The 12,100-nt window shown below is 50.6% G+C and overlaps 3 protein-coding genes across 3 annotated transcripts in view; 1 reads left to right on the forward strand and 2 right to left on the reverse strand.

Moving 5' to 3' along the window:
• LOC139673818 (zinc finger protein 850-like) overlaps nt 1-12,100 on the reverse strand; it is a 190,382-nt gene that overhangs the window by 153,996 nt on the left and 24,286 nt on the right. The gene's annotated exons all lie outside the window — the stretch shown is intronic.
• The window catches only part of LOC139673814 (zinc finger protein 850-like), a 701,437-nt gene that overhangs the window by 121,334 nt on the left and 568,003 nt on the right, over nt 1-12,100 (forward strand). The gene's annotated exons all lie outside the window — the stretch shown is intronic.
• LOC139674164 (olfactory receptor 14C36-like) lies at nt 10,428-11,390 on the reverse strand. The gene has a single exon (XM_071560312.1). The coding sequence runs from the start codon at nt 11,388-11,390 to the stop codon at nt 10,428-10,430; it is 963 nt and encodes a 320-aa protein (XP_071416413.1).

Genomic DNA, 12,100 nt, shown 5'->3' on the forward strand with positions numbered 1-12,100 from the left:
CCTGCCCTGCCCTGCCCTGCCAGGGTTTGCTCTTTCCACCCAGAGCCTCTCCCCCAACATTGAGGGAGCTCCCCAGACCAGCTGAGAGCTGCCCCTGGTAGGTGGCAGAGCTTCTGCCATGGCACAGCACCCTGGGGTGCAGGACCCTGCTCTGCAGGACAGTTTGGGCAAGCCTGGGTGGCACAGCCAGGGTTCAAACCCTACAGCCATCCCTGGGAGAAGAGAACCCTGCTGGGTTGTCCCTGGGATGGTGCAGCAGAGAGTCCCTGCTTTGCAGCACGTCCTCCTCTTCAGCACCAGAGACACTGTGATATCCCACATTAGAGACCCCCCAGGCTGTGGGATGTGCCAGCGTTGGGAGATCTTCCCACAAACTGCACATACATTGCCCTTCATGCCGACTTACCTTCTGAAAGCCTGGAAAGATTCCTCTTCTGTGGATCTTCCTCTCAACTTTCCTCACACCCCAGACTGTGTGTAACCTCTCTCTGCCCTGCTTTTCTGCCCTCGGTGTGTGCAGGCAGTGCCCTGAGCCCTGCTGGGCTGTGCACAGGAGCTGCTCCTGGGCAGAGCTGTCTCTCTGCAGCGCTGCCCGCTTGCCAGGAGCTCCCTGTGTGCCAGGAGCCCGGCCCAGCTCAGCAGCACAGCAACAGCCCAGGGCATTTAATGGCCCTCTGGGGGGGTTGGTGCCGAGTCCCTGAACCTCAGACCCTGAGGAAAGTTGCAGGAACCTCTTGAGAAAGCAAAGTCAGAATCAAACTTTAAAGTTTCTTTTGTTGTTAATGGGTCCCTCTGAGGGGCATAACTGAGAAAGTGTCCCCAGATTCCAGTTAGAAAACAAAGAGACAATGATGACAAACATGGACTAGGAAAGAAAGGTCACTCTGATACTGAGGAAAGTAAGAAGCATTTCATTAACCCAAAGGTCACAGCCATGACCCCCAGCCCTGGGAAGGGAGATCCTGTCCCTCCCTCATTCCTCAGGACTCTTCCTGGGGCACTGGGATGTGGGATGTGCCGTGCCAGGGGCAGGAGGATGGGGTGGCACCTCCCAGGCTGCTGAGCAGGGACAAGGAGGCAATGAGGCCCCAGGGCTGCAAGGCTCACTTGTCTCCTCATGCCATCAGGGGCACACACAGCAGCCATGGCCAAAGGCCTGCACAAGTTGCCTCTCTTGGGGCCTTTCAGCTTCTGCACATCCCTGTGTCCTCTCCAGCCCAGGCTGTCCTACGGTGTCCATGCCCTGCCCCTTTCCCTGCAGGCTGTCAGCATCCCCCGGCTGCCCCACCTCGCTGGCCCCTTCCTGCACTGACATCTCTCCCTCCTCCCTGGCTCTGCCTTGGCACACAAAGCCTTGGACTGATCCAGACTCCTTCAGGGGGATGTGTTGCACCACAGCACTGCCCTTGGGCAGAAATTCCTTTCTCCTTGTGTGCAGTCTGGACCTCCCCAGTTTCCCTTCAAAGCCTCTCAGGCTTCTCTGGTTCTTTCCTCAGTCTCCACCACACTGGGCCCAGGGCTTGGAGGCTTCCAAACCCCTTCATACGATATCTCTGGTATTTAGCCATGAAAATGTTGTGCTCTTTGTGCAGGAGAGACACAGTGACACTTTTGGCCAAAGGTTGTATTGGCAGAACAAGGCACAGGATCTGGAACTGAATGAGGGGAGATTTCCATTGGATGTCAGGAAGAAATATTTTGTTCTGAGGGTGGCAGGAACCTGGGCCAGGTTACAGAGTAAGTGGAAACCCCATCTCTGGAGCTGCCCAAGGTTTGGAATTTTGTACAACCTAAACTTGTGGAAGGTGTCCCTGAGTAATTGAAGTGCACTTGGACTAGTGGCTATTTTAGGTCTCTGCCAACCTAAACAGTTTATTATTCTTTTATTCTTATATTCCCAACTCCTTCTCCACAGGGTTGCAAATACCTACATGCACCATGTTGGCATTTTAATGTGACCTAATCCCCAACACATGAAAATGGAAAAACAGTCCTTTTAGGGACATGAATTTCAATGACGTTGGAGGAACCTTTCAAAACTCAAAAGTTACAAAGGAACTAATAGAGATTTCCAACATCTCTGCATGAAAGGCTCCCCAAGTGATCAGTGACAGCCCCCAGGATGGCCTTGCAGCTGAGTTTGGGGGTTTTCTCACTCAGGTCCAGAGACTCAGGATGGGCAGCCAGAAAGTGCATTTAGGGACAGTGTAAGACTTGTCATGGGTTGTCTAGGAAATGAATGAAGTGATATGTGGAGGAACAGGCATGAGAAAATAGAGAGAAAAGGGTATGAAAGGAGAAGAGCATGTGCAAGCAAGTGACTGGTCAGTGCCTTTCCCTTGCCATTTCCTGCAACTGATCCCAAAATCTTTCCCATTTTCTTAATCCCTCCATTGCTAAGAAATCTCTGGGACAAGGGATCTCTGTGCTGTGAGTGTGGGGGGACATCCAAGTGCCAACCTCTAGAGTGGGAGTCACAAACCATCAGGTCTTGAGTCTTTTGAGGGTCCGGACACTGGTGAGACTGGTGTGTGTGCACAGAACACTGGTGGGGGTGGGGGTGGGTGGAACCACCCGTGAACATCAAACCAGAGTAACCAGTGACTGGCAGAGGCCTGGAAGCCCCTGTCTGAGATCATCTCCTGAGGAATCCACATTGTCTGGGTGTCTCTGCAGCTCTTCCTATTCTCCTGACATGGCAGAGCACACAAACAGCCCATCCTTGTATCCCTTTCTCCACTCACTGTGCTTTGATTTGGCTCAGAAACCTCCCAGGGTCCCTTCCAGGATGAGTTCCTGTGCATTTCCCTCCCCATGGGCCTTCCTTTCCTGATGAAGCATCTGTGGGGCAGCAGAGCTGGGTTAGTGCAGGGACAGGGCTGGCTGTGACAGGGGCCATGAAGCCACTGCCAGGAGGTGACAGGAAGGACAGTTTGCAAAGACAAAAATTAAATGTGGGGATTTTGTTTTTTAAGGAAAGGAAGGCTTGGCTGGAGCTGGCATGTGAAGAGGATGAAAGACAAGGGATGTTGAGGGAAATGGAATGCTCAGCCTGGAGATGAGGAAAAGACTTTTTCCCAGTTGAAGGGCCAGTGCAGAGCAGGGTGGCCACGAGCCCAGGCTGCCTTCCTGCCTGCCAGGGTTGGTGGGACTGTGTGACAGAGCTGCCCCCAGAATCAGAACCTGGGGGCTCTCCCACCTGCCCCACTCCTTCACCTCCCCAAGGATGGCAATTTTTTGTTGTGTGGGTTCCCTGATGTGCTGGATGACCTCACAATGCTCCCTGGCCAGAATGTCTCCTGAGGGCCACCCAGGCTGCTGCAGTGGAAGTGACCTCACAACCATCACATTCCAGCCACATCCCCATGCCTGGCCTCCCCTTCCCTCTGCCCCTGTCTTGTCTCTGATTATATTGTAGGAATGGTTTTAATTAACCTTTTAATGAACTGCTTGAATTAATGACAAGTTGTGTGTTGGGCCTTAAATCACTTTCATCCAGCACTCAGCAGAATTTAACCAAAGCTGCCATTGTGAGAACACAGCTTGGGAAAAGCCTCCCTGAGTGGTCTGAGGCACAATCCATTGCCTTCTGCACCCACAGCACAAGAAATATCAGCTGCCCTTTGTGCCAATGGATCTGCAGTGTCTGGAAGGGAAGAAGTCTTGTCAGAAATGGACTTGTGAAGAAGATGAAAAAGCTTGCCCAAATGCCTTAAAAACAGAACTTTTACTGTTGTATAAATGCATGTCACAACATGGATTCTTTTGTTCTCTTTTGCCTAGTCACTGTCCTCTTCCCAAAATCCCACAAGATAACCGTTTCCTCGTCACTCAGGAATGCATGCAGTGTCCTGGAGGAAGCTTCAAGTTTTCTTATTGGTTCTTATTTACTCTTTGTCTTGGTTGTTAACCCTGGATTTCTATTGGTAATAGTCCAAATCCCCCCTTGCTCACTATTGGTGGTATTTTGAGTCCCCCAAAACCTTTATATACCCCTACCCTTTATCAATAAACTCTCTCTCTCATTCCTCTCCTGTGGTCTCTGTGTGGCTCTTTTTGGGCTCCCTGGAGACCTCGTGGTGGGGGACAGAGTGGGAGCACATCCCCTCCAGGTAACAGGCTGACTCCCGGGACCTGGAGTCCCTCTCAGCCATTGCATCCCTTTCTATGGGGCTGAACCTGGTGGGTCTTTCTGCAATACTCCCTTTAATTTCCCTTTTGGAAGGTATATATTTTCCCCAGCTGGGTCAAGATGTTGGGGTCTGTCACAGCTGCCTGAAGTAACTCAGAACCATAGAGTGTCCTGAGTTTCAGGGACCTTAAAAGATCACCTGGGTACAACCTCAGTGACATGGACATGCACAACTTCCACTAGACTAAGTTGCCCAGAGCTCTGCCCAGCCTGGTCTTGAACACTAGAGATGGAGCAGCCACAGCTTCTCTGGGAAACCTGTGCCAGACTCTCAGCACCCTCACAGGGAAGAATTTCTTCCTAATACCTCATCTAAACTTACTCTCTGTCAGTGTGAAGCCATTGCCTATTTTCCTGTCACTCCAGGCCCTGGTAAATGGTTTCTCTCCATCATTCTTGTTCTCTTGTTTCAGGTTCTGGAAGGCCACAATCAGGTCACCCCAAAGATTCTCTTCTCCCAGCCGAACAATCCCAGCTCTCCCAGCCTTTCCTCACAGCAGAGCTGCTCCATCCCTCTGATCATCCTGGTGCTTCATCTGGACTCACTCCAACAGGTCCAAGTCCCTCCTGTGCTGGGACCACAGAGATGGAGGCAGCACTGCAGGTGGGGTCTCACCTGAGAGGGCAGAGGGGCAGAATCCCCCTCCCCTGCTGCCCAGGCTGCTTTGGAGGCAGCCCAGGACACCACTGGTCACCACTTGCCTTGGTGACCAAAGATCCAGGAACACATCCCCCCTGGAAAGGCCTCCTCTTACCTGGGTCAGGAAATTTTCCCCCATGCATTCCAGGAGTCTCCTGCAGTGCCCAGAGCCCTCCATGCTGCTTTCCCAGGAGGTGTTCAGAGGATTGAATTCCCTCAGCAGGACAAGGGCCTGTGAGCTCGATGCCTCCTGTGAGCTCCAGGTGAGACCATTCCCACCTATTTCATCTCCTAAACCAGAGTCACACATCCTGTATCCTGGAGGGGATGGAAAGGAAAAGTGTTTTGATGATTCAGGGAGTCTTACAGGAAGCCACTGTAAGAGATGTGTGAGATGAGTGCAAAGTTGATCATCCAAACCCCAGGGGTGTCACTGACACTGGTCACTGCTCCCCTGTGTCAGGTGAGAGAGCTTCACCTCAGAAACCTCAGGGAACTCCTTGTATGAGATGGGGCAGGGGCAGTGATGGGCAGGAAAGGTTCAACTGGGTCCTGGGAACATTTCTAGGCAGAAATGTATCCAAAATCATCCAGAGGGAAACAAATGTTAAGCTCTTAATATTCTTTTTAGTTCTCCTCCTTGTGTTTCAGGGACACAAATACCTGATGCTCTTATGTAGGTTCCCTGGGACCCTCTGCCCAAGATCCATCTGCAGCTCCATAAAATCTCCTCACGTCCTGCAGGTCCTCTGTGACAGCTGCCAGTTCCAGGCAAGGACCTCAAATAAACCTGAGCCTCCACTGGCACTGGGTACTGATGGTCAGTCAGTGCAGCTCAGCCTGAAACCCAAACAGTGTCCTCCAATATCTTGATTTTTCAGTTACCTCTTTCTATCAATTTAAATGATTCAATACTTTCAATGAAATGTCAATACAATTTCTGCCATGTCAGAATGTGAATTTTCAGGATGTGTGTTGATTGCAGGAGAGGATTTATCAGAATCATAGAGCTGATGAGTCATTGCATCATAGAATCACTTGGGTTGGAAAAGCCCTCCAAGGTCACCCAGTCCAACCATAACCCAGCACTGCCAAGTCCACCAATGTCCCCAGGTCCACATCCCACGTCCCTGGGAGTGTTTCACTGACAACAAGGAGAATTTTGGGTGGGCACCTTTACACACACAGATATTGTTGTGTTCACACATCTCTGCCTGTGTTTGTGTGTATGAATTGACTGTGATGTGAATGTTGTTATTGTGAATCTATAATTGAGTCACTGTTGAGATTGCAGCAAATTCTTTGTAATCCCTTGATAAGTGTTACATTGGTCAATGATTAAGTGCTATTAATCCCTTTTTCCCCCTTTTGTATGCAAACCCTTTGCTTTCTGACCCTCTTCCATCCCAAGTCTCTCTGTAAATCATCCCCTTTCCTTCAAAAATATATGGGCTTTTTGAGGTCCACTTTGAAATTTTCCTTCTTACTTAAACTACCAAACTGCAATTACTACAGGTCTTCAAGACCTGAAGACAAATAAAGGAAGAGAAATAATTTTTTCTTCTATGTTTTAATGAGCCCCACTGTGTATTTGGAGATGAGTCCATGATTGTCAGGAAGTGAGAGAAGATTGAAAAAAGTGGCTCAAGAATTCAGAAGCCAAACTTCAAGTCCCTTGAAGCATCAATGGGCCCCACTGAGGGCAGGCACTGACAAAGCCTCCCCAGGGACTCCTTAGAGCAGATCCTTGGAGGCCCTGATTGCAGGGAGACAAAGGCTCTGTGCAGGCACCTGCAATGCTGAGAAAACCCTGGGCTGGTTGGAGGAAGCACAAAGGCCAAGGCCTGAGCCCCAGGCCCTGGGACAGCAGGTCCTGTCCCCCACAGGTGGCTCAGGGCTGTTTGTGGGGCAGTGGGATGGGAGGGGGAGGAACAACAAATTTCAAAACCTGTGCAACCCCTCCCAGCCTCCTCAGGGAGGGCTGAGGAAGAAACAAAGTCCAGAATCTCAAAGGAAAGTTCTTTCTGGTGACCTCACTGGCAGAGGCACCTGCCAGAGCCCAGGGGACAAAGCCCTGGGTGCCTTTGTGCCTTCCAGCCCTGCCAGAGCCCTTGGCCATCTGTCCTGCAGCCTGTCCTACCCTGTCCCTGCTGCTCCTCTGGCCTTGCAGGCTGCACACACCCATCCTGCTTTGCCACCAGCCCTCCCAGCAGCATTTCTGTGCCCTCACTGATGTCTCTGCACCATCTCTGGCTGTTCCCTGGAACACAAAGCAATGGGATGATACTGACTCACTCTTAGTGAACTCTTGTACCACAAGGCTCCTCTCTGTGTGACATTTCTTTTTCCTCCCTTCCACTCAGAAACTCCTAAGCTGCACTTTGTGACTTTCTTTCTTTCCACTACCAAGAAAAGCTCTGTCATCCTGGCAGAATCACAGAATATGCTGAGTTGGAAGGGATCTATAAGGATAATTGAGTCCAACCCTTAGCCCTGCACAGGACCATCCCAAAGAGTCACACCATGTGAGGATCATCCAAGCGCTGCTTGAGCTCTATCAGGCTTGGTGCTGTGACCAGTGCCCTGGGGAGCCTGTCGAATGCCCAACCAGATCTTCCTTGGACCGTCTCCAGTTCTTCCTCATTCCTCCACAATGGGGAACCTCAAACCCAGACACATCAGTCCAGATGTGCTACCCCAGGGCTCAGTACAAGGGGCTGACACCTCCCTTGTCTGGGTGGCCACACTCCCCCCATGGCAGCCTCATGTTCTGTTGTCCTTATTCACTTTGATCCTGAGCCCCTGTGCCTCAGGACATCCCTCACACAGCCCAGGCCCTTCTCCTCAGGGTCACTCCAGAGCTGTTCAGGTCCCTGCCCTTATTGTGCCCCCAGGGCAGGACTGGCCTCTTTGCCTTCCAAAACTCCAGCAGGTTTGTGTTGGCAGAGCCCAGAGCTCCTCAGGGCCCCTGAGAGGGACTCTCAGCTGGGGCAGCTCTCAGGGTGTGTGCACAGGTGGCTCAGCTGCCTCTGGGTGCCCAAGGCTGCTGCTGCCTGTCAGGGAGGTGACAGATGTGACCTGGCAGCCCCTTCCCAGCCACGGCCCCCTGGAGATGCTGAGGCCCAGCTGACTCCTCACAGCATTGCCACCCATCTGCTCCTTGTGTGCCATGAGCTGATCAGGTCCAGGTCACCTCACATTCCTCTCCAACACCTTGTGCCTGCTCTGGGCCCTCAAGGTCCTTGTCCTGCTCCCAGTACATGTTTGGGAGTAGTTAATGGTCAAGGGTTGGAGTTTAGAGCTCAGGGTAGGGATTAGGCAGAAGTTTAGGAGGTTTGGGGTTCTGCTGACAGAGTGTGGTTCATGATTAGGGGGAAAGATTTTTGGTCTGGGTTATGATTAAAGCTTGGGGGATTCATAATAATACTGCAGGTGTAGGTTTGGGATGGGCATTAGAGTACAAATAAGAGTCTGGAGTGCTGGGTTTGGCCTTTTCCTTTGAGGTCAGATTGAGATTGGGATTAGAGCAGTGGATTCCTTTGAATGGGAGTAGCAGCACTTTTAGGTTGGGGCTTGAGATTAGAAATTGGGTAAAGGTCTGTCAGAAGTGTTTTCAAAGTCAGCGTTTCAGAACCCTCAGCATGACCTGAACCTGTTTTGACATCATCAAAATGTTTCCTCTCTGTTGTCCAAGCTCTTCTTTCCTTCCTCAATTATCTCAGTTCCTCGCAGTCTCCCCAGAACTCCCATCTGGATGGGCTCAGCTTTGTGATGACACTGTGCAACCTCATGGAGTCAAAGGGCCATTGTGACATGCTGGGCCTCATGGACAAAATAACTGAAATGTTTCAGAACCTTATGGAATCAAGGGGTCATTTTGACACTGCTGAGTGTCATGGAAATAAAGGAACCCCGGAACACTGAGGAGCCTTTTCAAATCAAGAGGCAATTGTGGCACCACAGGGCCTGATGGAGCCAAAGGAACCCAGGAATGGTGTGGAAGCCCATGGGACCAGGAGGGCATTGGACATTCAGGGTGTCATGGAACCCGAGTGGCCTTGTGACATGGAGTAACCTCATGGACTCAAGGGGCCACTGTGACACTGCAGGGGCTCATGGAACCAAAGGAACCCTGGGACACAGTGGAACCTCATGAAATCAATGCCCCATTGTGACACTGCAGGGGCTCATGGAACCAAAGGAGTATGGGGACAGTGAGATATCTCAGGGAATGAAGGGGCCATTGTGACATGTTGGTCCTCATGGAAGAAAAGGGACCCTGAGTCATTTCAGAACCTCAGGAACAAAGGGGCCACTGGGACCCCAGAACTCCATGGGATCAGCAGACCCGCTGCCTCCCCCCCACTGCCACATGAACCAGAGTCGCGGCTCTGCCACCCCTTGGGCCCCTCTGGAGTCAGCGTTTGCTTCAGCAGCACAACTTGTCTCATATGAGGCATTTTCAAGATTTTGCTTTGCCCCCTTTCCTGTGGCTTTACTTTTTGTTCTTTGTTCCTCCAGAGGGGCAAAGGGGAATGGGAAGCACGTGTTGATCAGCATTTCTATCTGTACACAAAAGGGAGTTGGGACAAGGGTGGGGGAGAAATAAAAGCTATTTCTCTCTCTCTGTTGTTGGTTTGAACTGTTCCCTTGGTATTGTTGCTTTTGCTGCTGCATTTCTGGTCACTAAACTTATTTTTTTCATTTAATACCTCCTTGTATTTTGTCTCTGTGTATTTGTGGGGAATAAAAGGGGAGAGAGTTCATTTTCTTGGAGTTCCCATTCCAATATTGGTCTTTAAACCAAGGCTGGTGCTCAAGGGCTCCCTGAAATTGGTATCATACACAAAGGATTTGAAAATGCAGTTTGTCCCATTGGACTGGTGCTTCAGACCCATCCCAGGAAATCTGGCTGAGCAAGGAAACTGCTTTGTGCCCCCACCCTGCACACTCACATTCTGCAACTGGGCACTGGGATTCACGTTACCAGGACACTTCCTTGAGCACATTCCTATTGGCAACTTTGGAGAAAGCTGAAAGCCTTCCTGCCCTGCCCTCAGGAGATGCCCTTCCCTGATGGAGCTGCTGTTGTGCAGCCCAGCTGTGTCCCAGCAGTGCCCACGGCCTGTCCCTGCCTGTGAGCCCAGGACGGACATGCAGCAGGATGTGACCAAGTTGCAAGAGCACTAAGGCCTTATAGCAACAGTAGGGTTGGATGAAGAGTGTGGAAGTGGAAAAGGAGCAGATATAAAAAGACAAAGTGCTGGTGCTCCCTGGCAATGCTGCTGTGCTGTGATAGTCTTACTCTCTCCCTCTGCACACAGGCACTGCCACTGGCCTTCCTGTGGCCACAAAAGAAGGAACTGCAACAAACAAACTGCACCAATATCTTTTATTTGCTTTAAATATTAAAATGATCATTCTCTCATTTACACCATCTCCAAGTAAAACACAAAAGATTAAGGATCAAAGAAAAATTGAGGATCGAAAATAAAGTTTAGTTGCACAGAGCTTAAGACGAAAAAAGAAAAAAACTAAGCACGATAATCATCACCCAAAACCTGAGACAGAAGGTTGGACAGGTAATGAGTTTCTTTATGAGTGATTTGCACATGAAAACAGGCAGGTATTTACTTTAAAAATGCATCGAGTCATCATTTTCCTCACAGCACCCTTGAGTTCCTTATTTCTCAGGCTGTAGATGAAGGGGTTCAGTGCTGGAGGAACCACCGAATACAGAACTGACAATGCCAGATCCAGAGATGGGGAGGAGATCATGGGAGGCTTAAGGTGGGCAAATACAGCAGTGCTGATAAACAGGGAGACCACAGCCAGGTGAGGGAGGCACGTGGAAATGGCTTTGTGCCGTCCCTGCTCAGAGGGGATCCTCAGCACAGCCCTGAAGATCTGCACATAGGAGAAAACTATGAAAATGAAACAACCAAAGACAAAAAAGGCACCAACCACAACAAACCCAAGCTCCTTGAGGTAGGAGTGTGAGCAGGAGAGCTTGAGGATCTGTGGGATTTCACAGAAGAACTGGCCCAGGGCATTGCCCTGGCACAGGGGCAGGGAAAATGTATTGGCTGTGTGCAGCAGAGCATTGAGAAAGCCAACGGCCCAGGCAGCTGCTGCCATGTGGGCACAAGCTCTGCTGCCCAGGAGGGTCCCGTAGTGCAGGGGTTTGCAGATGGCAACGTAGCGGTCGTAGCACATGATCGTGAGGAGATAAAACTCTGTTCCAATAAAAAAGAATAGAAAGTAGACCTGTGCAGCACATGCAGTGGAGATGGTTGTGGTGTCCCAGAGGGAGTTGTGCATGGCTTTGGGGACAATGGTGCAGATGGAGACCAGGTCTGTGAGGGACAGGTTGAGCAGGAAGAAGTGCATGGGGGTGTGCAGGTGGTGGTCGCAGGCTACGGCGCTGATGATGAGGCCGTTGCCCAGGAGGGCAGCCAGGGAGATGCCCAGGAAGAGCCACAAGTGCAGGAGCTGCAGCTGCCGCGTGTCTGCCAATGGCAGGAGGAGGAACTGGCTGATGGAGCTGCTGTTCGACATGAGCTTCATCTGGCAATGGAGCACTGTCCAAGAAGGAAAAGATAGTGACAATTTAGGACAGATTTCTAAGGACAAAATCAGCAAATATAGAATTTCCAGCCCACTCCCCCAATTTCAGATTCATTTGGTCTCTCTGGGCTGATTGTGCTGCTCCAGCGAGTTAGGTCAGCCCTGATGCAGTGGGCACACAGAATCTGGCTTGTGAAAGCTCCAGTACTCACACCGAGTGCCAGGTGTAAGAACATTTCACTCTCTGCTCTTGTGGCAGAAGATTCTGTGCTGCAGAAACAGGTTTAGCTGAACGTAATAGTGAGTTTGTGATAAGGGAAAAAGCCACAAAAATAACTGCTAAGAGAAGGTGTTTGCACCCGTTAGCAGCAGGTATTTATTTCTGAGCAGGAAGCAAGGCAGCAAAACTTCAAGCAGAGGCTTGCTCACCTGGCAGGTGTCAAAGGAGGCTGTATTATACATTTGAACATAATTGATTAAAACATCTCATTGCATATTGATTACAGGTGGAGTCTGGGTGGAGCTGGGGCAGTGTTTTCTTCTGGCATCAATATTGTGGAGGGGTCCTTCTGTTCTTCATCCCCAAAAGGAGGGTCCCAGGTAGTCTTCCTCTCCTTGACCCAGCTTGGTTCCTTTCATAGGTGACCCAGCCAAAACTAGTAGAAAAAATCTTGGCTAGCTACCATTTTGCTCTATTCAAC

The sequence above is a fragment of the Pithys albifrons genome, chromosome 7 (assembly GCF_047495875.1).
Source record: "Pithys albifrons albifrons isolate INPA30051 chromosome 7, PitAlb_v1, whole genome shotgun sequence".
NCBI lineage: Eukaryota > Metazoa > Chordata > Aves > Passeriformes > Thamnophilidae > Pithys > Pithys albifrons.

What these genes read in the sequence shown, in the direction of transcription:
- LOC139674164 (XM_071560312.1), bottom strand. Translation starts at nt 11,390, where the DNA reads ATGTCGAACAGCAGCTCCATCAGCCAGTTCCTCCTCCTGCCATTGGCA.